General features: G+C 40.7%; 2 protein-coding genes across 2 annotated transcripts in view; one reads left to right on the top strand and one right to left on the bottom strand.

Annotated features, from left to right (window-relative positions):
- Positions 1–3,620: 3,620 nt before the first annotated feature.
- GCA (grancalcin) lies at positions 3,621–22,459 on the bottom strand. Its single transcript, XM_045032067.1, has 8 exons — positions 22,309–22,459; positions 19,079–19,252; positions 11,624–11,693; positions 10,558–10,601; positions 10,132–10,279; positions 8,393–8,506; positions 7,916–7,974; positions 3,621–5,789 (listed from the first exon to the last, which is right to left on the bottom strand). Exons 1-8 carry the CDS (start codon positions 22,330–22,332, stop codon positions 5,763–5,765), a joined length of 660 nt encoding a protein of 219 aa, XP_044888002.1. The 5' UTR covers positions 22,333–22,459; the 3' UTR covers positions 3,621–5,762.
- A 1,523-nt stretch (positions 22,460–23,982) lies between these two features.
- The window catches only part of IFIH1 (interferon induced with helicase C domain 1), a 56,272-nt gene continuing 53,490 nt past the window's right edge, over positions 23,983–26,764 (top strand). Inside the window, exon 1 of the mRNA XM_045032066.1 lies at positions 23,983–24,051. Within this exon, the coding sequence (XP_044888001.1) occupies positions 23,998–24,051 (54 nt within the window). The 5' untranslated portion in view covers positions 23,983–23,997. The remainder of the gene's footprint in view (positions 24,052–26,764) is intronic.

The raw sequence follows: 26,764 nt of genomic DNA, 5'->3' as shown, positions 1-26,764 counted from the left end.
AAATGTTACCCAAAAACTAGATTTCCCAGAACTTATAGTCCCTAGAGGATATTATTCACTTAAATCTTCAAAACCCTGCATAGTGTTTTGATCAAGTATTTCACATTGGTTTTGAAGAAAGTCACAGATTTAAAATTGCTGCTTACAGTTTTGGCAGGGATGGAAGTCAGAAAGACAATACAGTTTTTTGAAAATTCTGAAAAGAAAACCAAACCCATATATAGAAATATTACTGATGTCTTAATTCCTTATGGGGTCACTCAACTGTTTTACTCATATCAGGTGTGGAACCTTGCTGCCTTTTGTAATGTAAGTATGAGAGAATCTGCCGTGGTTTTTACTGATACTGAATGACATAACTGACCAAAGCAGATTGTGAGCTCCCTGTATTTATTCACATAACGTTGCATGCAGGTGCTTTTTAAAGTAACTTTCTTTGTATGAACAAATGTTTTTCCAAGATTGTGTTAAGGACAATGTAATCTGCATACATAATCAATTTTTGCAATAACCTTCTGCAAATAACTGTAAATGATAAATGTAAACTATAATGTAAAACTGGTCACAAAAATGTAATAATTAAAGAATTGCAAATGGTGTATTAAGCACATACAAGAATTTAGGGGGCAAAATCTGATCTCTGCCATTTATGTTTATAATAGAAGAACATATATGAAAATATGGCAATTTCAAATATTTAATCAAGACTTTTTGCCAGTATGGAGCTACCAACTATCTAAGATACAGAAGTTAGAAAAGCTCAGGTTGTTTTTTTTCTTCATTGAAATGTTATGAGGGTCTATACTCTTTAACAGAGAGGTTATAGACCCGTGTATTACAGAATGGTGATGCACTCTAATATTTTATCAAGGGGCTCCTACAAAACAGCTCCACATAGCTTGGCATTGACATGCTATTGTACCAGGGATGGCTATACTTGCAGAGAGGAAGGTTGAGAGACTGGAATACCTATTCATTTATTTGCCCATAAAAAAAAAATTCTTTTCCGTAACTAAAGGGGCAGAGAACACCACAGTTCAAAAATCAGACTGAGCACTTCCTGGCAATGTAGGGTGCCCAGATGTCCTGATTTTATAGGGACAGTCCAGATATTTGGGGCTTTTTCTTATATAGGTGCCAATGACCCCTCACCCTGTCCTGATTTTTCACACTTACTAGCCAGTCACCCTATAGCAATGTGTGCACTAGATTTTGTTCCTGAAAATATATGTATATCACACAGTGTTCAGTTGGTGTAATAGATGTGGGTAAGAACCTCCAAAGGGAGCGAGGGGCATCTTCTCCCGTGAAAGATTTTGGAAAGAGCTGGCATGTGTTGCAAGCCAAAGGCAAAGAATTGCTCTTCAGAATAAATGTTTGTGAGAGCCTTGGCTATCCGTCATTTACAGTAGGGATGATTTATCCAACAGGTGGAGAAGAGGTGTTTGTCATGAACTGGTAAATCACCCAGTCTGCCCTTTCATATGGAGGCAAAATTTGAAGACTGATCAGAGGTGACCTCATCCAGTATATTACTAGCATAGAGCATTTCACTGATAGTGCTGTCTCTGGGCTCTAATGAGATGTTAAAGTGATCCCTTCTAGACTGTATTAGGGGAAAGCAGAAATAATAATATAAAATGCTTTAGCTAAGTAGGGTAGTCAGTGAATGAAGTTCCAAAGCCAGCCATTGTGCTGCACCACTTCTGATATATATATTTACATTGCCCTGAATTAGCACAACAGAAACATAACGCTGCCACTCCAGGAGTGATTTCCCTTTAATCCAACTTCACTTTGGGTATGTCTACACTGCAGATGGGCATGTGCCTGCTGGCTCAAATTGACAGACACGTTACCTCTGCTTGAGCTAACACGCTAAAAATAGCAGTGTAGCCACTTGAGTACAAATCCACCCAGATCCCATGGGTACCTACTCAGGCAGCTACCCCAAGCTGCTACCCATGCTACCTGCTATTTTTAGCATGTTAGCTTGAGCAGAGCTAGTGCATCTGCCTCTTGCACCTGAGAAGCATGCTCTTACCTGCAGTGTGTGACTGCTAGGAAATCACTACTGGGGTTGATTTCTCACCTACAAATGCACAGAGAGGGATCCTAACAGATCGGCTCCATTAGTGTAGCATTCACCCCACCTTGCATGAAAACAGGGAGGTTCCAATCGTATCCAGAATCTCTACAAGAGATGCCTTAGACCTCACAGCAAGAGATCAATGGCACATTATTATTAGGAATGTTTTGCTCCCTAATCTTTTGCAGAAGTAATGTCACAGCACGAAGCAGACCTAGCCACAAAGTTTAAACTAGAATAGCAAATCGTCCAATTGGTTAAACAGCTCTAAGTGCTTTATATTGAAGATTTGCTCAGCCCACACTAAAATCAGCCACTCCCACTGAGCCAGGGATGGTCAGATTTTCAAGAGCTCAGCATCCAACACACAGAGCTTTTTTGAAAATCTGGCCCCACTAGTGGTTGCTAAGCCAAGCCCTGCTGACAATTCTGGCCATATAGTCAGTGGAATTGGAAATTGTTACAGAATGAGATTTTGCTTATATGAAAAATGCTCAACAAAAGCCAGACTCAGCTCTGACATACACTATGGTAAATCTAGAGTAATTCTATAAGTGGATGAAGTTACCAGTACAGTGCCTTTACATTGGTGTAAACACAAGATTTAGGTTGACTTTACACTGGTCTAACAAAAAAAAAATTTGGCCCAGACTCATAACTAGCATTTTGCAAAGCAGAAAACATTGGGCTCGTCTTTATTCACTCACAAGGATACCCTTTGACTGATTTAAATTTTGTCTCATCAGTGAGAGCAGAGTAAAGTGAGTTTGCTGTATACACTGTGCAAAGAGGTCGTCTGCTATGAACAGTGACTTCTGTATACAAAAGATGGCCACTTCATTATCACTGGAAGCAGGTTTGTCTGTCACATCTATGCATGTTACTCCAGTTTCTGTTACTCTTTACACAGTAGCACTGCAAACAAAAACAGTTTTGATCAATGTACCATTTCTCATGAAGCAACACAATTAGCTAAAATTTCACTAGCAGAGTTAAATTCTTCTCATTTACCTCCAAGCAAACCCCCCTTAAAAAAAAAAAGTTGTGCAGATGTAACTGAAGGCAGAATTTGGCCTATTTAATCCACACAATCTTTGTGACTATGCACAATAGGAAAGAACCCAGCCTGGCTTTCTGATTCCAGGTGGAAGTTGTGAGGAGTCAGAGAAAATTCCCTTTTTTACTTGCAAACTAAACAAAAATGATCCAGATTTACTGAGACGTAAATAAACAAGAAATGCAGACGTGCTACACTTAGGGACTTTCCAGAAGTATGAATACTTTAAATGCATAGTTTCTTGCTGACCTATAAGACTGCGTAGGATGTCCCTGGCCCATGATCACAGTGATTTTGCATTTCCTTTATATACACAAATTTCATTAGCGAAAACTAACATTTTCTTTAGATTTGTGTGTATGCATGTGTTGCATCTGACCCTCTAGGATCTGCTAATCAACTATGCCTATTTAGTGCATACTGATTTTTTTGAAAAAATTATGCTTAGAAAAAGGAAGCTACGAGAAAAATATCGTCTGTAAATATTTTAGTTTAATAAGGGAAAAGATAACATACAGAAATAAAATCCATTGTGGAATCATAAGTGATCATGACAATAAATTTTACTGCTACTGTTCAAGAGGAGCACATCCTGCACCCTGTAATTGCATGAAAAACACTATGGAGAAGTTGCTTACCTCACTGTAGAGCTATGTGGGAGTAGTAGATGGAATTGTATTATTCTTACGAAAGCATTTGGCTACTTGACTTTTCAATGCCCATTTGGCATGTTTTTGGATCATTAATGAACACAGTGTGGCTATGCTCTTTGTAATGGAAGTTAGATGGACTAAATTAAGACTTCCCCTAGGATGGATTTGCCTCCCGTGTCATTTAAAATGTACTATGATTCCACTTTAATCTAGAATTGTAAAGCTGGATTTTTTTAAAAAATATTTGGCAGAGACTCTTTAAACCTAGATGAAATGCTATGGTTTATAAACCATAGCATCTCCTGTAACATAACAGGTTTTTGTACAACAAATGCATGGCAAGCTATTTGAATGCTTATTTCCTTTAAAAAAAATCTCAAAGATGACTTGGAAAATTGTTCACTGTTTACAAATAAAAGTACGTGTACACAAATGAGTATATTCAGTATCTTTACAACATGAAAACTTATTGGCAATAGGTCTAAACCTGCACAAAAAAATGTTTACTTATTTCAGTCTTGAACAGCAGGATATGCAAATATTTAGTTTGCTACAGATCTGAAAATTTACTTCCAATAGTTACTATAATGCAAATACAATTAAGAGGGATCCAAAAAGGTTGAATACATTTCAGTATCAAAAATATTCAGCAAAATCATTCTTAAATTGTTATGTTTAGTAGTATACTTGTGACACTATGGGAACAGGCGTAAGAAGCACAGAATTACATACGACACTGCTCATTGGCAAAATGTATACACGCGCGCACACAACAGAACTACAAGACTAAAAGTGTCTTGTTTGTCATGAGAAAAATATTTCCATAAATTCTTAACCACAGAGCACTCTCAATGCATCACAGTAAGTCTCCACTTCAAGCATGACATGAGCATAACTTCCAATTTAACCCCTGCTAAGGTTTGTTGTTGAAGGATTCAGAACCTAGAATGGCTGTGGATTACAAAATTTGGGATTGAACAAAACCAACAGAAGTTTGATGAGATGTAGAGTTGATCATAGTTGTGACCCACTCATTACTTCTCTGTTAGAAGCACTGCTGAAATATCCTAGCAAAATAAGGACCTGCTTGAGTAATCCCTTAAGTCACACGCTTCTGTTCACTGGGTTATTTTCTTAAGGGAATTTTTTTTTATCTCAAAATGGAATAGGTTCACCAACTTGAGGGTCTACTGGGAGTCAATTTTTACAGAATAGGTGAGGACTTGAAAGCTTTCAAACTGAAAGGAAAGTGAACTCTATGAAGACTCATACTAGTCCCTTGATTTTTTTTTTTTTTTGGTGTGGCTTTCTGCATGTTGATTAGCAGAGAGGGTCTCAACTATTACTCAACAAGCACTGTCCAATTCATAAATAAACCAAATAGAAGAACAATTTGTAACAGTCTGCCTCAGAAAAAAAATCTATTGCAATGAGTCTGGAGAGTTTTACCTAACAACTCGTTGTAAGTTGTTTCTGGTGGAATATTGAACTAGTATCACCAAGCAACTAGAATTCCTCAGAGTATGCCATCTGAAAAAACATACTACCACTTTGATGGTCACATGAAATACCTATATTAGATAAGATTAAAAACAGGATGTCTGATATTCTGCTCATGTATGCAGTCTAAATACATATAAAAATGAAATGGTCTATGCTTGCAACCGTTACAAGCAAAAAATTTGTTTAGTCTTCATTAAGCTTGAGTGCATAACAATAGGGTACTTGTCTGGAATTATGCACGTAAATATAAAGAGTATGCTTCTGAAAAATAACTAAAAATGAAAAAAATTATTGCTCTCAACTGTGCACTAAAATCAAAACATTTATTCAAAGTGAATGTCTTAACAGGCAGAAAGATGGGGGAAGTCTGCTACAGCTTCAATTCACAGCAGGTTCAGTTAATTTCTTCTCAGCAGAAGACTTCACAGGTCGGAGTCTATATCCTTCAGCAGCTTTCCACTCAGATTGCCATAGTACACTGCAAAAACTAGAAGGGGGAAAAAAATAAAATCAAGGTAGCTAACATTCAGCACATCACCACATTGGGAAATGAAAACAATTGGAAGACTACAAATTATCAGGTCATCTAAAGAGTTCAGGAATTGTCTGTCTTGGTTTTGTCCGAATTTTGGGGGGGGGGGGGAGGAGGGGAGGAAGTGATGAAGAAGAGAACAATGAATGCCTAGAAGAAACTGTGGGAACACAATGGGACTTGTCTACTGGATGAACAAATGCTTAGAGGTGTTCACAGAATAAGAAAGGAATAAAATGTAGAGAGATGTTTTGTTTTTAATTTTCAGCATTAAAGACTTACAAATTGCTAAATTTGTATAAAAATAACGCATACACTATATAATGTCATGTATGCTTATGACGCTAAGTCAGTGCCATATAGGTAACAGATGACTTATAATCTAAGAGTCTGATCCTGCAAACACTTCCTACTGGATAGTAGTCCAATGAAGTCAATGGGCATACTCTCAGTAGTAATTACTACCCACAGCCCATGAATAGACTATGCAAAACATACTAAGCCCTCAGCTCTGTAAAGACTTATGCATGTGCTTATCTTTAAACATGTGAGTAGTCCTACTAAGTTCATCCTGTGCTTAAATATTTGAAGGATTAAGGCCTTGGATTACAGGGTGGATGCTTTTAGTCATTCTTTGGAGGAGAAGGTACAGGAAAGTTAACATGAATGCAACCACAGAGTTTAAGAACATAAGAAAGGCCGTACCGGGTCAGACCAAAGGTCCATCTAGCCCAGTATCTGTCTACCGACAGTGGCCAATGCCAGGTGCCCCTGAGGGAGTGAACCTAACAGGCAATGATCAAGTGATCTCTCTCCTGCCATCCATCTCCATCCTCTGACGAACAGAGGCTAGGGACACCATTCTTACCCATCCTGGCTAATAGCCATTTATGGACTTAGCCACCATGAATTTATCCAGTCCCCTTTTAAACATTGTTATAGTCCTAGCCTTCACAACCTCCTCAGGTAAGGAGTTCCACAAGTTGACTGTGCGCTGCGTGAAGAAGAACTTCCTTTTATTTGTTTTAAACCTGCTGCCTATTAATTTCATTTGGTGACCCCTAGTTCTTGTATTATGGGAATAAGTAAATAACTTTTCCTTATCCACTTTCTCAACATCACTCATGATTTTATATACCTCTATCATGTCCCCCCTTAGTCTTCTCTTTTCCAAACTGAAGAGTCCTAGCCTCTTTAATCTTTCCTCATATGGGACCCTCTCTAAACCCCTAATCATTTTAGTTGCTCTTTTCTGAACCTTTTCTAGTGCTAGAATATCTTTTTTTGAGGTGAGGAGACCACATCTGTACACAGTATTCGAGATGTGGGCGTACCATGGATTTATATAATGGCAATAATATATTCTCAGTCTTATTCTCTATACCCTTTTTAATGATTCCTAACATCCTGTTTGCTTTTTTGACCGCCTCTGCACACTGCGTGGACATCTTCAGAGAACTATCCACGATAACTCCAAGATCTTTTTCCTGACTCGTTGTAGCTAAATTAGCCCCCATCATGTTGTATGTATAGTTGGGGTTATTTTTTCCAATGTGCATTACTTTACATTTATCCACATTAAATTTCATTTGCCATTTTGTTGCCCAATCACTTAGTTTTGTGAGATCTTTTTGAAGTTCTTCACAATCTGCTTTGGTCTTAACTATCTTGAGTAGTTTAGTATCATCTGCAAACTTTGCCACCTCACTGTTTACCCCTTTCTCCAGATCATTTATGAATAAATTGAATAGGATTGGTCCTAGGACTGACCCTTGGGGAACACCACTAGTTACCCCTCTCCATTCTGAGAATTTACCATTAATTCCTACCCTTTGTTCCCTGTCCATTAACCAGTTCTCAATCCATGAAAGGACCTTTCCTTTTATCCCATGACAGCTTAATTTACGTAAGAGCCTTTGGTGAGGGACCTTTATTATAAAAAACATTTCTGAGAAGACAAAGCATAATGGAAGATAGGATTTTAAAATCAAATTTAAACATACAACTCTAGTCAGTCATTTGCAACAAAAACATTCATATAGTCCCGACAAATTTGAGTACTTTAATCTAGAGATACTTACATCATCATATACAAAATTCACATATCCCTGTTGCATGTTGTCTCGTCTTCTGAAGAAATCTGAGAAAATAAATAAGTAAATAGGAGCTTTGCAAAACTCCAAAGTAGACACTAAATGTAAGTTTGGTTGGCAGTATTACTTTGTCAAACATTTCTCTTTTTTTCCCAAGGCAAATTTGTCATTTTTGAACCAGTTTAACATTTCATACTTCTTTCCTTCCACATTCTATCTAAACTTACAGTAAAAAAGCAAAATTACTTTCTAGGTATCCTGACTACTGAATAACTATTACTCAAAACACTGAAGACAATTATGTACAAAATAAACTTTTAAAATGTAATCTTAGAATTGTAACAGATTTAAGAACTTGAAGAATAATCTTTACACTGCGATTACAATTTTTAGATGAAAAATTAGAACATAACACACTCTACACTACATTTCTATTTCAAAAAAATAGAAAACCCCCATACATACCTGTCAATGCCCGTAATTTCACACAGCAAGCCACATAGTCATCAAAAAAGATTTTGCCATTCTTGCTATAACGTTTTACAATAGCAGTTAGTGTTTGAGGGCTTAATCTGTAACCTAAAAGACCAAAAAATAGGAAGTTATAGCCTGTAATGTTGTCAGTTTTGCAACAGTTTGCTGGATAATCTTCGGAAAGTATGACTACTGAAATAATAATTACTATACATCCTGTATTGCAGTCAATGCTGTTTATAGGGCACAGTGAAGAAGTATTCATATACAGCAGTAAAAAGTTCAAATTTTCCAACATTAGAACAGTTCCATTATACATTGTGTCCCCCTCCTGAAATTCATCTGAAAGGACAACTTCTGACATTATCAGGAACACTCAAGACATTTAATCTTCCACTTAAAGCAGAGATTAAGTAAATAAACATATTAAACAGAGATACTAGCTCTGTGTAATCAGGTCACCCTTGACTTTTTTGCATGGTCTTAGCAAAAGTAGCCAGAGGCTGGCTTGTGGACATTTCTAACAAGGCCCAGCAAAAGGATGTTTAGCATCTACTGCCTGTTTGCCAGTTCACCTCCCAATTGCTTTATTTGGAACACACTCTGCACTAGTATTATTAGAGTGGCTGAGCTGCAATCATACCCCCTAGTGGTGGAATCAATGTCTACCTAACATGACTCAAGAGAGTAACTGAAGCTACTAACTTCCACCCTCCACCTCTATTCAGTAATTAACTTAGCAGTAGCTGCTAACAGTTGCAGCCCAGAGACTTAAGGATAGACTGTGCATGTAATATCCCATGCACAAAGTAACTACTGCTCCAAACACCTGGAGCACTTTGATCCACAAGAGCATTAGCCTCTCCCACTCAGAGGGGGATGGAACAGGCTGGCTATACACCAGTGTTCCAGAAATGCAGTTTAACAAAAGCCTTTTTATGTCAGTGCAGTGTCTGGTACTGGTTCCTGATTTACTGTTGTTGGCTAGCAGCAGCTATGATAAAGATTTGTATAACTTTTTTTTACAATGGGGTATTCTAGATGAAGAGCAACTTTTAGTCACTAATCTTTAATGACCTGCCACCAAAGGGAAAGCACACAGGCTTGTGTACATCTGCTCTAGAAGATGGTCTAGGTTCATCATAGTTTCTTTGTGTATCTTTATACTCTGCTGAAATGCTGTGCCCCCAGGACATATTTTGCCTCACTGGGAAGACATATGCCCATGACTCCTCCATCAGCAGAATATACTGGAAGTCTTCCTTTCCCTCCTGTACCCCAAATTGATGCATTAGCCCTGTGTATGCCAATACCAAGAAGTGCTGCATCTAAACACTTGTGAAAATTAACACTGTGTTCAGTACTGAACATGGCATTTATTTTAAGAGGGATTTCCTGTCTCCTCCCAATCTTCAAGGATGTGTGTCCAGATGACCAATATTTCCATCTGAAGATAGCTATATACAGCTCCCTCTGAAGCTTATCGACAGTATTTCTGGAAAGCCAGAAAGAAAGGAATACTTAGTTGATAGTTTGGAGTTCCAGAAATGAAGCATGGTACCCGTACAACACTGCTGGCAAGCCCTATACTTTGACCCAATAGGTAGCAAAACAATCCACTGCAACCTTCCATATTCTACATGCTGCATCCTTATAATTAAAGTAGTAATATATATTGCAATAAATAGAACAAACAGGAGGTTGCAGAAGTTTTTCAAATGCTATCTTACCCATAGCTGCAATGACTTGACCCAATTCATGAAGTTCCACGGTTCCACTTCGGTCTTGATCAATCATCATGAAATTTTGCTTCCAAGCATTAAGAGCTGCCCAGAGTTCTTTGAATTCATTAAATCCCATTTTTCCTGTATAATCTCTCTGATGTAGTTTTGTTAACAAAAATAACTTAATACATTAAAATTAGTAACTTAGGACAAACCAAATTATTAAATTACGTATACTTTCAAGTCACAAGGCAGTTTGACTTCTAAACACCCTGACAACACTAACACAACATTAAAAATTAATGGAGCCCAAAGATAGTGTTCTAAAACGTATTAGTTTAAAATGTCAGAATTCTAGTTTCTTCTCAGGATTATTAATTGGTTTAAACTGACATTAAGATTACAGTATAGTCTAGATTTTCCCAAGGATACATCCATCAGGGAGATCATAATTCTGCAAGTTTCCAAACTGAATGCTGAAAAACACAGTCAAAGATTGATTCAAAACTAGTTTAATTTTACTGTTGTAATTTCTAGTAACCAGTGACATTAGTCAACACATTAATTAATTTGTTTTTGCAAGAGATTTTGAAAGCTCACCAGGAAAAACAACAAGTAGGAGATGGCTAAAAGGACATGGAGATATTTGCTTCTCCATTACTAGTTATTTAGGCCATGGGTTAGATGTGGATAAAATGCAGGACATTAGATTGTTTTTTACCATCTACTGAGCCAGGAACTGGTGACCCAACTCCTGTTCTTAATGGAGAGTCTTAATTCAGTATCAGCAGGGAGAACATGGATTAGACAGGCATGGAAATCAAGTTACCATCTCAACTCAGTATCTCAAGGTGAAGGCACATTTGGCAGGCCAGTGTAGGTAAGCTTGCTCTACTACTAGGCTGTGTGTGTCAAATACACAGTAATACCTTAAGAACAGTAAGATCTGATATTAAAATCATAACCTATAAAGCAAAGATAGTTTATTTTATTTTGATTCCAGGAGTTTTATTAAATCCTTATAACAAAATAAGATACTATTTTGCATTCCGAATAAGAGTTTTGGAATGTGTTGCACTCGAGACCCTCCCTGGTCTCTAACCATATGCCATCTCATTCAAAGGGATTACAAAGCATGGTACATGTCTTGGGAGGGGATGAGCACCCACCAGAGCCCAGACCCTGTGGTTGCAACCGTTTTTATATTCTGTTGTGTAAGAGGGAAAGCGTGAGAGAAAGTCAAAATAAAGTGTACTGGAAACACTGTACAGATGAACTAGCACAAATGCTGATCTTCAGGATTGGCATTAGCAGGGTTATGCCATTTATTTAAGGTGCATAGAAAGGACACGTCAGCACCCAGGAAATCTGTGATAAGGAAGGAAATGAAAGAGGTACACATGGGAGAGAGGGAATGCTCCTTGAAGAACAGAAATTCCAAACTATCATCCACAGATTAAAAAAAGAAAGTGTACAGTAGCAACATTCAAAGTCTTACGAGAATAGGTCCCACTGATTCCAGACTGTGTTAAGCATCTCTGTAGTTCCTCTGCATCCACTTCACCATCCTGTAGAACAGAGTACATAGGTTTGTGGTCATGGACACTTATCAATACAAATTCATGCAAAAATGAAGTGCCAGTGAATAATCTAACTGAAGACAAATGAATTAGTTCATTATAACTATGTAAAGATATTTAATACTTAAAAAATTAAAAATACTACTACAGAATGGTGCCTCATCTGAATCAAGAATCTGCAGCACTAAAGTCAAATAGAATTCCTTGCTTACAGCAATTACATGGAATCCTTCTATCTTAGCAACAGTAATTAAATGAATCCTATCTTAGCAACAAATACCTATTTAAAATGAGCCTTCTGCAGTAGTTAAGTTACAGACATCTTTTGATAATCAGCATAGAATTTTCATATAAAGTTGCAGACAATTCTATCAAATAATTGGTTAAGATGTTTTCTGCACTTATTTCTATTTTGTTCATGATTTTAATGAGAGCTTTCTAGAGTATCAGAGCCTCCATTTTGAAACAAATTATTAAAAAGGTCCTTTTCTTTTGCCCATCACATCTCCCATTATATGTCAGGGGTCCCCTGTAGTTTTGCTGCTGTTCCTTTGGTTGATGTATACAATAAAACTGACATTTTGACCATTTTGTGGTCAAAGAACCTATGATGCTATTAAGAGCAGGGATGTTATTCCCAGTGCCCTGGCTAAATTTCAATTTGTCTAGTTATATTCTAACTACCTAAATCCTTCTATAGTTCAGTTGGATACACATTCCTCACTTACTGTGCTAAGCTATTGTACAGTGTTGCTGTGCAGTTTTAAACAGCTTGCAGATGTTTCTCTTTTTAGAAGAATACTAACTCTTCAAACTGAAAAGGAAAAAAAAAAAAAGAGCTGCCATATTCCACACCGAAGGTGTTGATAGCTGCATTTTAGTAATGGGTCAAGTTATTCCAGAATCAATATAGTCAATCATGCTGCAATGTGCTTTAGAATCCTTCAGGTTGAAATGCAATAAAGAGGGATATGATGCTGTCTGATGACTGACTGTTGAACATACAGGACATGTGACTATACTAGATGTGCTTTTTCTGTCAGCCAAGTATCACTGTGTCTCTGTTCTCTCGTGTTTCTCTGCTCTGTTCCTAGCATCCTGTTCCCTCAGCATCTCTACAGAGCACTTCAAAAGAAGGATATTAAAATAACCCAAAAGCTTGCTTATTTCACTGCCAGTACTGTAGAACGATGCAGATAAGAGCAACATAAAAAGGTGAATCTGAAAGCTAAACATCCCATTTAGACATGTACAGATCAGCCCTCTGAACACCCAAGACCAAAAGGTAACACAAGCTCTCAAAACCTCCACATTTGATCCTATAAAAAGGAGTCTCCAAAAACCAACCTCTCAAGAAGCAAGTGAGTGTAACAGGAAAATCATCTTCCTTGGAAAAAAACCAACAACAACAAAACACATGACAAAAGACTTTAAACAAGTTTCTCTAGGCTTCACTGACAGCTTTGTAGAAAGGTCTAATCAGCCGGGCTTCCGCTCTGTCTTGGAACTAGAAACTTATGGCAGCAAGCTACGTTTTGTGGCTAGTTAGTAAGTATAAATGGCTGACACAGTGAGCAGATCTTGTATCGGGTGGAATGACATCTCCATGAAAGGACAAGCAGCACTTTCCACTGTACTTAGGCATACACTCTGAGTAACTTTTGGAAGAGCCATGTTACAGTTCTAGGATATTATGATTGGCCAACATAAACAATTAAATAAGGAAATCCAGCATGCAAGTCAAATTATTTTACTGCTACTATATCTTACACTAAAATGCTAAAATTTGGTTTTATAAAACAAATAAAATTAAACATGAGCTGTAAAATAGGAAGAACCAATTTTTGGTGAGCTTGTCCCATGAATAGATAGAAGGAAAATATTGTAAGACCCATTTTTCTTGTCCCTTGCCCTGCCATTCTTTATACTGCCTTAAGGGTAAAGCCATGAGGATAGCACATTCAGAGAAACTCCCCAGAAACAAAGCAAAATTAGCCCATCCTGGTAAGATTCATCTTGTTCCTGCTTATATCATTGGATTTCATGCAGGAGCAGAGGTGACATTGTCATCTTGAAGGGAGTAGGAAAAGAAAGAGGTTCTATTTGCAGCTCTCCATGGAGGACTGAATTTCACCCATCACTGTGTTACAGTAGGGGCTAGTAACACTGTGTAGACTACACACAAACATGCTCTTGATCAACCCACATCTGCCTGACTGAGGATCAACACTGGCAGGCTCTAAAGTAAAAGTGATCAGCTCTATTAAGCTGCAAGAATCTCCACAGTATGGAGCCTTTATCCTCAAATGGGAAAAAGGATATTTTTCAATGGGTAAGCTCACACAAAAAAAGAAGGGTGAAGAAAAAGAAGGGAACTGAATAGCTTAAGTTTTAGTGAGGTGAATATTATATTTCTGAATCTCATTTACTAGTCACATCAATAGTACAATGAAAGTCAGAAATACAATTTTCCACTTTTGCCCTCCCCCCAAAAAGCAATTCAATCCCCATTTTTCTGAATTTCTACCTGCTCAGTTCTTTGAGAGTCAAGGCCAGCGCTTCCATCACCCCACTGGTCTTGCTACATGGTAGATGACAGATTGTGGTTATGTGCCTCGTACTTCAGGAGTGAATGTGTATTCCCCCTACAAAAAACTAAGTTTACTATAGTATTATACTTGAGAATTTTTAAAAAATTAAATAAAAGGAAAAACCCCTCTAAAAGTCAGCAAGTGCTCAGTTAAGATTCCAAAAGGAGCTCACAAAAACTAACTCAGCCCCTTACCCACATGTCTTACAATAAGGGCTTTTGTTACATAGTTACACAAATACACATGCATGCAAGGAAGAGAGACCAATATATGTTTCAAGGTTTGTCATATCACAAAGCATAGTGCACTTAGAACAGAGATATGGAAAAAAGTGGACAACAGAGGACCTCTTTGTTAACTGTAATCTACTTTTACTTACAGATGTAAATTTCCTGAAGATAAATATGGAATAGAATTGATTTTGACAGCAAAGACAATGCAGGTTTGCACACTGAAGCTACAAAGTTTTCTCACTATTCCTTGGTAGACAACAGTGAATGAACCAAGCTATTTCTGAGTTATTTCTGAACAAACAATAGGAACATGCTAAATCTGTTGAGTTCCATAGCTCAAAACCAGCTCATCCAATAGTCATGAAACTGGAGACCTCACTTTCAGCTGAAGTGTCTCCTGGTTAGTATCAGCCTAAACACATTTGAGAAAATTAGAATGTGAAAACATAGGGAATGGAATGGCTCCTGCAAACTTAGCTAGGAGTTATTCAGGATTTCATAATAAAGCATGCTATCAGGAGGCAAGCAGGTGGCTTGCACATAGCTCAACCAGGTTCCAACACTCATCCCTCAACCTCTCTATTTTGGAGATTGTCCACGCTGTTTAGGGACTATGCGAAACTGTGTCTTTGACCAAGTGTGATCTTCGTCTCCTCTGAGGCATGCATGATGCAAGCTTGACTTTTGTGCCTATAAACCAAAGTCTTGATTTAATCTAGCTTTGAATTCACTCTAACATGCTGGAGGACACTAATCCTACCAATAAGCTTGGCTGACAAAACAAGAAATGATCTTTAGCAAAAATTATTTATGGAGACAGATTCCTGAAAGATAGAAAGAAATATCTTACACTAAAAATTTGAAATAATTTGAGCTTTGGACAAAGATTTCCTTTGCCAAGTTCAATTTCATATGAGTATCAGGATAAAGGGAAACCCACAATTTTGGGAATGGCAGAGAGTATTAATTCTGAGTTTTTCTCAGCTGCCAGTCCAATTAACTGCATAACTAAACTGGCAACCGAAAAAAAAAAACCCACACAATATCCACTCTAAAATTAAGCAATGACTTTTTCTCCCCCACTCTTTAGGTTTTGTGCATATATTTTGTGTAGAAGGTACTTATCTTACAATGATACTGTGTAAGAGCCTAAATAGAAGAGGGGAATATTAAGTCCCTCTCTTTTTATTTCTCCACTTTTAGGGGAGAAGACAAGAGCACACAGTAATATCCAATTTTTATTTTTTTTAAACCTTTTCCTTTCTTCTCTTCACCACCACCACCACCACCACAATTACTCACTGAGGAGTCAGATGTAGGTGCTTCTCCTACTCTGTTTATGCCTCATCACATTCTCCCCCACATTTTTGGGCCTCTGCCTTGACTCATGTCTCAGCTGTATGTTTCATGCCTCTGGAACAGTGTGAAACTGATAGAATCCTAACTCATGTTACTGCCACTCCTGCTGAAGACAAGCTATGGCTTGAATCCTGCTCTCACGGAAGTAAATGGCAAAATTATCATCTCTCTATAAAGGCTATTATAAAGTCACAAGCTATGCATTTAGGCCCCAATCCTGCACCTGGATCTGTGTAGGTATGGATCCCTATGCCTGAGCAAAACTGCTAATAATTCCAGGAGAACAAAATGGAACAGGCCTTTCTGAGCAATACCCAGAGTGGTTTAAAAGGAAAAAAAATTTTTTTTTTAAATTCAGATTTTTTTTTAAAAAGTGTATTTAAAATTATGACAACTTACGTTAATAACTATAAGTTATTAATCATTTCAATTAATTATTATGAAGTTTTAAAAACAGTCAAACTAACCACTGATCTGATGAAAGTCACTAGCTTAACACCTGCAACCAGATTTAACATTTGAACAAACTCAGCTTTTGACACCAGTTGTCTCATATTTTCTTCATTTTAGCTTATTCAACAGTTCAATGACTAGTTCATTCAAAGTTAAGAAACCAATTAGGAGTTGAAAAAGCAATCAAGCTTATTTTCCTCTTCCAATATATGAATAAAAACTAGGTGTGAGGACGAGTTCTACTACAGTAGAACCTCAGAGTTATGAGCACCTCAGGAATGGAGGTTGTTCATAACTCTGAAATGTTCATAACTCTGAAAAAAAATATTATGGTTGTTCAAGTTTACAACTGAACGCTAACTTAATACAGCTTTAAAACTTTACTATACAGAAGAAAAAAGGTTGTTTTTCCTTTCCTCCCCTGTAGTTCACATTTAACACAGTACTGTACTGTATTTGGTTTTTGGTCTCTGCTACTGCCTGACTGCATACTTCCAGTTCCCTCACTGCAAATCAACATGTTTTAATGGCTACCAACCAATGAGAATCAAAAATTTCTTTAGGAAGATAACCATAAAAAGCACAATTGCAAAACAAGATTACCATTTATGTAAATCAAGGTTTCCTGCTTGCTGATTTAAATCAATCCGCCCTGGTTATACCAAATCATATCAGTCCTAGTACTAATCCAATGACCAGACAGAGAGTGAGTTTTAGTTTACTGTTCCTAGCAGCACCAATTTATGTTGCATGCCCCAACCAGTCAAACAGTTCAGACAGGTTTGCAATTCAGAGGTAAACGTGTGGGTACTTCTGGCCTGTAATCACTGAGACTGAATGTTTTTTTGCAAAGGAAGTCATGAGTGTCCTAGTTAAGGCAATTTAATTATGAAGTCTTAATATGCCTTTGCTAATACCTTTTGGATACGTTTTATCCTCTTCGAAAATGTCATGTCTTAAGCATGTTTGAGAAGGAAGAGAACCAACAGTGATCAAGTATTGCTCAGGGATCACATACAGCTACACAGCAGTTTTAATATAATTTGGACCTTTTACTCAGGAATGCATTAAAAATGTCTGTGTTGCTCTAAGCGCTGCAGCTATTTTACAGTGTATCCATCTGCTCCTGCTTCCACAGGTTAGTAGGGACAAAGGCAGGATATGACTCATCACAAAAACAGAAAAAGTGGTGTTCTGCACCAAAAAAGAAATAAAGGATAAAAGACGATTAGGCAAGCAGAGTCAAGGCAGCACAATGCATCTTAAAGCAGAAGTCAATAGACAGTTTGAGGTTCACAGCCTCAATCTGTAATGACTGTGTGACTTATGCCAGAAGGAAAAGAAAAAAAAAAGCAGCTCCTGTAATCTAGAAGAGAAGATTACTCACCTGGAACTGGAGATCTTCAAATACATTGCCTCTGCAGATCCACGTTCTTAGGAATGTGCATGTTGGCAGCACAAATCCCAAACCATCTAGAGAACAGTAACCTGTGGGGCCATGCACATGCCCTCTGTGAATCCTTGTCAGCCCCCTCTTCTCCCCCCCACAATTTTCCCCCAGATCACACTGCAGAAACTTCCTGGTTCTTATTCCTTACATCACTTGATCACATGTTGTGTTGTTGCTGCCATTCCCATTACAGAAACATAATGCAGACTGGGACATGGTATCTATTTTCACCCCCACCCAATACAATAGCTATGTATACATTATTCTGAGTGTTTAATACCCTTATTTTATACTATATAGCTCTTCAAAGCCATTCAATAGCTTGCTGGCACAATAAGCTAGTTAAAAGAACTGGACTAGGTTTGTCTACCCTCCATCACTATCTTACTAAAACATACTATGCAATCCTGTATCAATAAGAGATACTGTTTGGACAATAATATGTGACTGAGGAACTTAAATATCAGATTTAGGACCTCAGGTTAAAAGAAACTTTAATACAATTCAGGCAGCATCCATTTAAAAGACCCACGTCCCTTGGGATTCTACTTTTAGACGCCATGTCCTTGCACTGTCTCCCTTTCTGCTTTGTTCTGTATGCAAGCATCAAAATTAGTTTAATGAGAATCCTGGTCTGGTCTCAGACACCACTTGAACAGGATTTTAGTGTTTCCCTTTACTACCTGCATATAAAACTATGGCACAATACTATAAAAGTGCCCTGGAGAGAGCGAGAGAGAGATTGAGGGAGACCATCATCTTCACTTCAGGAGGCAGTGAAAACATGAATATAGAATACTTATCAAAATTTAGGTAGCCCTATCTTTATTAATAGAGTAATAAGACCACCAAGTCTGCAAAGGTTTAACAGGCTCTTATTATTATTATTTGGGGGGATGAGGGCACAGTAATTGGTTCTTCTTTTAGGTAATCACTGGTATTTTTGAAGATGTCTATATTTCAAGCATGTAAAACTAAAGTTTGTTCTTCAGGTTAAGAAAGTATTACTGAAGGATGAAAGCTTGTTTACAGCTCACCACTGACATTAGGCTTTATACCACTAGTCACAAACACTGTTCAATTAACTGAGGAGAGGGGACATCAAACTCAAATGCCAGTTTTAGTTGCCATTATTGTTAAACACAATCCAATTTTACCTGGTGAGACAATTCTTGAGATCTTTAATAATATTGTACTGAGCAAGCTAAGTGTTCTTTCACAGAAAAAGCAGACTTTGCTAGGTCAACTCACAAGGCTTACTTAATTACATTGCATATACTACTGTACCTGTCCAGCGATAGCAGCGAAGTAAGTCCACATAGGATCAGCAGCAGCAGAATAAGTACCAGAATATGCAGAATATCCAGAGTATCCTCCATGAGGCATATTTGGTACTGCTCCTGGTATTGGCTGTCCCACTGTCATTTGCATTCCTGGCATCTGACCACTGTAACCTCCATACTTTTGTGAAAAAGAAAAATATTTCAGTGTCTTCACCAGCTCAATCTATAGTAACAGACTTCCACTTACAAACAGAGTCAGCTTATTCATGATGCACTTTTATTTAAATGCCCATTACACAGCCTAATTCAAATAACTATACCACTTCAAATTCATCAGTCATATATCCAAACACTGGCACATTATCCCACCCTCACTTTTTTTTTTTTAAGAAGTTACATGTATGCTGTGATCACACAACACTTTCTAATTCAGAGTTTTCAGAATAGTTCTAAAACTAATATTTTACTATATGATTGCAAAAGGATAAATTGCACTACCAAAGAAATGTTATATGAGAAATTAAATTATTTTCTGAAGAGAAATGGCAGTTGTTAGTGGTTCTCTTTTAAATGGAGGTATAAAACAGAGAATATGGTCACTTTTTTGCAGAATTTAGTAACTAATTCCAGTTTGGATAAATTCTAACCATCTAATCCTACCTGCAGTTTCCATTAAATATTATATTCTTCACTCCCTGTGCTGAACTGTTTAGTTATTTAAATCAGTCATACAGACCATTTCAGCAGTCTTGACAGGTTGAGCAGAGAAACTGTACTGTGATGTTGAAATAGGTGGAGCTTCAACTACCAAAATAATGCTTAGAAGTGATTTTTATTTGTATATAGCAGAGGACCTCATCCTCCAATAAGCACTTATTTTTATCAGTACCATAAGGACAACCTTCAAAATTTGAGGTTTGTTTTTTCCCCCCCGACTCTGACTTATTAAAGAGTGGGAGGAAAAATATAATGATGAGCAAAAGGCAATTTGCATGTTCAATGGAAACTGAAAGGATTTTCCAAAATAATTCAGCACCAGATCACACATAAATGCCAGTGCCAAGGCAACTAGTGGGTGAGAGAAAGGAGACAGAACTGGAAGCTGAACCACAGCCCCACCGAGAAGGGAATGAAACCAACTCTGCACATTGATGCTTCAACAGAAAGCTCTAGCATAAAAATAGAAGACTCTGCAGAGGCAGCTGTCAATATTGGATACTTCTTTAAAAGGCAGCTTAGAATGGCCCCAAAGAATGCATCCTCTGTATTTCAAAAAGTAGTATCAGATCCAAAGAAAGCAGTGAGGGTACCCTACCCTTCAGAATCCCAAGAAGTAGCTCTCATAGCTATAGTACTACCTGTGTTCCAGTATTAAAAATGAGTACTTTTCAATGTAGCTTTAAGGAAGCAGAAATGGTCTGAGGGGGACAAATGCTCCAGTGGAAGATGAGACCCATTTAGCTACTCTTGACTAAGTAAACCTGAAAGAAGACAGCTGAGCGCCTAAGTACACCTGAGCCAATCTGTGCAGCTGAGACTTGTTTTACGGTTAGAGAATTACTGAAGGACAATCTCAGAGGAGCAACCTGGAAGTCTCCACAGACAGCCTGTCTTCAAAGTTGGTAAATATCTGGGCTATGAATCCTGACTGATCAAACTTTGTAATTGCTTAATTTGATTGGCTGAGAACATTTTAGCAGGTCAAGGCACTCTGTTTATTTTCCTTCTGTTGTGCCACAGTTATAAATACAAGAATAGTGTCTCTTACCTAGAACAAGAAATTGTATTATTGAGGACTGGATGCTAGTTAGCTACAAGTGACCTGTGCTATGAAGTGAGAGATGCCTTACAGTGGTGCCTGCAGCTGTACACATTACGCATAGTGCACACCGCTGCAGCGGCAAGGAGGAGCAGGTATAGCTGCTCCACTGTCTACTTAGATTTAGTTCTGCTGATCCTCTGTTGTAACACAGGGATGGCAAGGCCAAAATTAAGTGATTGGTGCTGTGACTCCCATGCATCATGTCACAATGCCACTCATTCATTCTTGGTCCTACTCACTCATCATACCAGAGGAGTTGTGGAACCAAGCCTGAGTGGACAGCTCCTGCACCAGAGCTAGGGGCAGGAGCCTGCCTGCCTTGCCCCACTTCCAGCTGCTCCTGTCCCATCTCAGGAATCCCCATTCCTGGGGATGGGACTGCACCAGGCTGGGAAGTGGGGGTGGAGCATGGTGTGGTCTCAGCAGGGGGAATGGCGTCACAGGTTTATAGCACACACCACGGGAAAAACTACTGAGCACACTACAAACTCACAGAAGTGGCTCCATATTTGTACAGGGCCATTTTGTAACTGGGTGTGCCTCCTGTTGCAACATCACCACTCTCCGGTGGTGGTTTGTGAGGCCAGTTCAGGCTCCATGATTATCCCAGCCCAAGCCCAACTAGGACCGCCAGAGAGGCGCTCCGTGCCAGAGCAGTCCGTGGCGATGGCCACGAGAAACGGAAGTCCCAGCTGCTTCCCACGATAATTTGGACTGCACGTAAGGAGCAGTGACGCAAAGGTTAGAGGCGCCGCAATCCCAGTTCTCCTTCTCCGACAGCTACTCGCTGAAGCGGGCTCTGCTTGTTCTGAAAGAGCCACGCGGTCTGTGTTTCGCACCAGGGCCCCCGGCCAGCCCTCGAGCACCGACTTCATTCGATTGCTCGCTCCCGCGTGCTCCACGCCGCGAGTGGGTGCGGTGCGAGCTGCCGCTCTGGCAGTCGGCCTGCCTGGCTTCCCGTGTCACTGCTAGGGGCGTCGCAGGAGGCCCAGGGCCGCACCTGCCCGGGCCTACCCGCCGCGGCTGCTCACTACCGGGAACTGCACGAACGGGTGACGGGAGCCCCCTGGGCGCCCCCCATCTCCCTCCCACGCAGGCGGCCCCCAGGCCCGCTGGGAGCCTGCCACGCCCGGCCGCCGGGGCGGGGCCTGCCCGTGACGGCTCGAGCGAGCGAGCGATCGCTCCCTCCCACGCCTGCTGCGCCCGCCCAACCGCACGGCGGCCCCGAGGAGCTGCTGGCCCCGGTGGGCCCGGCCCCGGCTCCGGCTCGGGCCTTTGTCCCGTGCGGAAGCGCAGGGCCCCAGGCGGCAGGGCCTCGCTCGGCCCGCCCCCCGCGGAGCCCACAAGGGGCGACGTCGGGGCTTTGTTCAGGCCGCGGGGGCCGAGCCGGGCCCCGGGCGGCAGCCACTCACCGCTCCGAACCCCGGGTAGGCCATGGCGGAGACACGGGCCGAGCCGCTGCCGTCACAGTTCACAGCCCGGGAACCTGCCGCCGCTGCTGCGCCGCCGACTCACCCCGCCCGATCGCGGAAGCTCGGAGGAGCCCGGGCCTCCGCGTCCTGCCATTGGCTGGCGGGCTCCCCGCCCCCTCTGCCGTCAGGCCTCGTGAGGGCGGGGCCCAACTCCCTTCCCCCCAGTTTGTGCAGGGCCGGCGGCAGGGAGCGAGCGACGGGAGACGTGTGGGGGAGGGGCGCGCGGGCGGGCGGGCTGACTGACTGGGGGGGGGAGGTCTCTCGCCGCGGTTGTGCTGCAGACAGTAACTGGGGGTGACCCCGGAGCCGGGCGCGATGCCGCTCTGGCCGCTGCTGAGCCGCTGCGCTAGTGTCCGAACCGGCTGCGCTGGGGGATTTGTGAGGTGGGTCACAGCAGCAGCAGGGGCTGTTTGATTGGTACGTTTGAAGAAGGGCGGGTGATCTGTTGCCCTCTCGTGCGGAGATGCGCTTTGGAGCACTGGGGCCTAAAACCCTCAATTTCAAAATCAAAGGTTGGGCTGGAAATGTTTTCCCTGCTGTTTATTTCAAATATGATCGTTACTGAAGCCATGAGAGAAAACAAAATATTATTCTTTTGAATTTGTTTAATTTTTGCATGTGACAGTACTTTGTACTTAGTCAGAGGCCCCTGCTGTTTATGTTGGCTTTTCTACCAGTAATGGGGAAGAAGAAAAATATTTTTTTAAAACATGGAAATGTGTTTTTACAACCATACAAACTGACTGGGGGATTCAGGGACTTAGTTAGCAACTGAGACTATTTAACTCTTTTTTTAAACTGACTTGATTTCAGGTGTTCCTTTAATGTTTGTAAACACTTTGAACCCTTCCAAGTATACCTATATTTTACACATCAAATACTCTTGGCCTAATTCTCCAAGCTCTACACATTGCATAGTCACTATCTGTGCAAAATAGGCATAAGGCTTGGCCTACATACACAAGTTGTGCCTATGTAATTCCTTACTCCTGTGCACTTCCCAGCCTATGCAAAAGGACACACTTAATTGTGCAAATCCCCACCACAACTGGTCCCCGCTGTGGATTTCCCTATACCCAACTGGGGCCCTGCCCTATTGACCTGGAGCAATCTGGGATGGCAGGCTTTCTTATTTCCATTGCCATCACTTCTCAGCTCTGAAAGCAGGTCTTACTCTAGTGTTATGGCAAGGTAGGTCGGGCAAGCTTGGCACACCACTCAGGAATGTGGCCTTTCAGGTCCTGACATTCAGCAGCCACTGCTGATTGTCCCAAGTCTCTATAATGATTCAGCTCTTCTTGTACTGACTGCAACTGCTCTGAAAATAGATCAAACACAAATTCCTAAACAGCTTCAAAACATGGAGTTCTCCTCAGGTGACTCCTTCCACCTCCAAATTCATTTAGTCAGCACTTCTGGATCAGTCAGTGAGAATTCTGTCCAGTATAACAGGATCTGCTTTCTTGTCACAATAATGAACTGATGCATTCCTCTATGCTTAGGGTTGTGAGCTGTTTGGAAAGGAAATGGGGACCAGCTGAGTTCTGGGATATCATGGAAGAAATAATAGGTGATTGACCTCTATTCCCACAATTCACTCAGATGCCAGCAGATATCCTACAATGTACCATGAAAAAGAGATCCATTGTGCCCTTACCAAGCAAGAGTGCCTTTAGGCTAAAGGTTTGTAAACTGCTTTGAGATGTTCTAATTAAAGGAGCTATAGAATTGCAAACATCTCTTTGCTGTGAACCAGATTCTTCCATCTTTCCTCAAATAGCCTCATTGGGGAAAAGATACTACTTAACATAAGAGTGGCAGAATCTGGCCTTTTCTTACAGTAGCTGCACTTACACTTCATTCTGGATGTTTGATTTACATTTAGTTGCTTTCGATGTACTGTGTGTATGTGCCAGTGACCATCTACACTTACTAAAAGAATAGCATCACTCTCCTATAAACCTTTGAGAATGTATTTGATGACATTTGTGGGCATAATGATTGAGCAGTCTTGCATAATGAAAGTAGTCAGATAGTTTGGTCTTTGCTTTTTGATTTTTTTTCTTCTTTAATATTCTTGATTATTTTTTTTTCTTGGGGATTATGCACCTGAATCAATAGATGGAATTGCACAATAGAGAAAAAGTTTGCAGGGAGGGAAATTAAACAATTTATACATTTACAAGTTTCTCAAGAGAAAGATGTCATGAAGAAAACTGAAAATATGTGGGAAAGGAAGAATGAAGAGCTTTAGAATCTCATGAGGAAAAGGGAAAATTGACAAAAAAGGAAATGGCCAAAGTGAAATGAAAGCAAAATACTGTGAATAAGGGAAAGAGAAACAGAAAATGGATCATGATCAAAGAAAAGACACAAAGCACCAGATGTGTGTACTTTTGAAGATTTTTGCTGTAGTGCAAATTTTTTTATACAGCAGAAGGTCAAGTCATTAGCACAGTTTTCCTGCCTATGTAGGATGCATAGATTGGAACAGAGATCCTGAGAGGCTAAATGGAGGGGAGACTGGGAGTGTCATAGAGTTTAAGGCCCAAAGAGACCACCAGATCACTAACCTCTTATCTATCACAGGTCACCCGCACCACCCAGTACTAAACCCAACAACTGAAATTAGATGAAAATATTACAGCCCACAGGAGACTAGACTTATCTGCCACAGGCAGAGAATAGGAGTGACTGAGATGTACCAGTGCCTAATCCCCTCAGGATGACAGGAAAATCAGTGAGCGGCTAATCTTAGGCAAGTGAAACCTACCGACACTGCAGTGGAAGGAAAAAAATCCAAGGTCACTGCCAATCTGACCTGGGGGGAAATTCCTTCCTGATCCCACATAACAGCAATCAGTTAGCAAAAAACAGCCAGCCAAGCATCTGAGGGTATGTCTACACTACGGGATTATTCCGATTTTACATAAACCGGTTTTGTGAAACAGATTGTATAAAGTCGAGTGCACACGGCCACACTAAGCACATTAATTCGGAGGTGTGCGTCCATGTACCGAGGCTAGCGTCGATTTCCAGAGCGCTGCACTGTGGGTAGCTATCCCATAGCTATCCCATAGTTCCCGCAGTCTCCCCCGCCCATTGGAATTCTGGGTTGAGATCCCAATGCAAAAACAGTGTTGCAGGTGATTCTGGGTAAATGTCGTCACTCAATCCTTCCTCCGTGAAAGCAACGGCAGACAATCATTTCACGCCCTTTTTCCCTGGATTGCCCTGGCAGACACCATAGCATGGCAACCAAGGAGCCCGTTTTGCCTTGTCACTGTCACCGTATGTGTACTGGATGCTGCTGACAGACATGGTACTGCAGTGCTACGCAGCAGCATTCATTTGCCTTTGCAAGGTAGCAGAGACGGTTACCATCCCTATTGCACCGTCTGCCATTGTAAATTGGCGATGAGATGACGGTTATCAGTCATTTTGTACCGTCTGCTGCTGTCATGGGGGCTCCTGGCTGGCCTCGCTGAGGTTGGCCGGGGGCGCATGGACAAAAATGGGAATGACTCCCCGGGTCATTCCCTTCTTTATGTTTTGTCTAAAAATAGAGTCAGTCCAGCCTAGAATATGGGGCAAGTGTACTAGAGAACCAGAGAGCACAGCCGCTCCATGTCAGAGCCCCAGAAATCCCGCAGAAATGATGAGCTGCCTGCCATTCTAGGGGGTGCCGCTGCAACAACCCCACCCGTTGCTTCCCTCCTCCTCAAACCCTCCTGGGCTACCGTGGCAGTGTCTCCCCCATTTGTGTGCTGAAGTAATAAAGAATGCAGAATAAGAAACACTGACTTTTTAGTGAGATAAAATGAGGGGGAGGAAGCCTCCAGCTGCTATGATAGTTCAGGCAGGACATTAAAGGGTGGGGGGGGAGAGGAGCGCAGCCTCCCGCTGCTATGATAGTCCAGGCAGTACAGAATCTTTTCTTTAGACATGAAATGGGGGGCTGATAGAGCTCAGCCTCCAGTTGCTATGATGAGGATGGTTACCAGCCGTTCTGTACCATCTGCCAGGAATGACTGGTAGTCATTCCCATTTTTACCCAGGCGCCCCCGGCTGACCTCACCAAGGCCAGCCAGGAGCACTCACGGGCTGATGATGACGATGGATAGCCGTCATATTGTACCGTCTGCCACCAGGAAGGGGATGCTGGTGTTCAGCGCTGCAGCACCCCATCTACCAGCAGCATGCAGTAGACATAGGGTGACACTGAAAAAAGGCGAGAAACGTTTTTTTTTCCCTTTTCTTTCCGGGGGGGGGAGCGTGTAAATTGATGACATATACCCTGAAACACCCGGGAAAATGTTTTTGACCCTTCAGACAAGAATGCAAATGCTTTTCGGAGACTGCGGGGACTGTGGGCTAGCTGGAGTCCTCAGTATCC

The sequence above is a fragment of the Mauremys mutica genome, chromosome 10 (genome assembly GCF_020497125.1).
Source record: "Mauremys mutica isolate MM-2020 ecotype Southern chromosome 10, ASM2049712v1, whole genome shotgun sequence".
NCBI lineage: Eukaryota > Metazoa > Chordata > Testudines > Geoemydidae > Mauremys > Mauremys mutica.
This window is presented reverse-complemented; position numbering and strand designations above follow the sequence as displayed.

Excerpts from the sequence above, each read along its gene's own strand:
- GCA (XM_045032067.1), bottom strand. The coding sequence starts at position 22,332 with ATGGCCTACCCGGGGTTCGGAGCG. Across the intron at positions 8,507-10,131 it reads TCAAGTCATTGCAGCTATGG|GTTACAGATTAAGCCCTCAA; the intron begins GTAAGATAGCAT and ends TTGGTCTTTTAG. Across the intron at positions 7,975-8,392 it reads GAAATTACGGGCATTGACAG|ATTTCTTCAGAAGACGAGAC; the intron begins GTATGTATGGGG and ends TTATTTTCTCAG.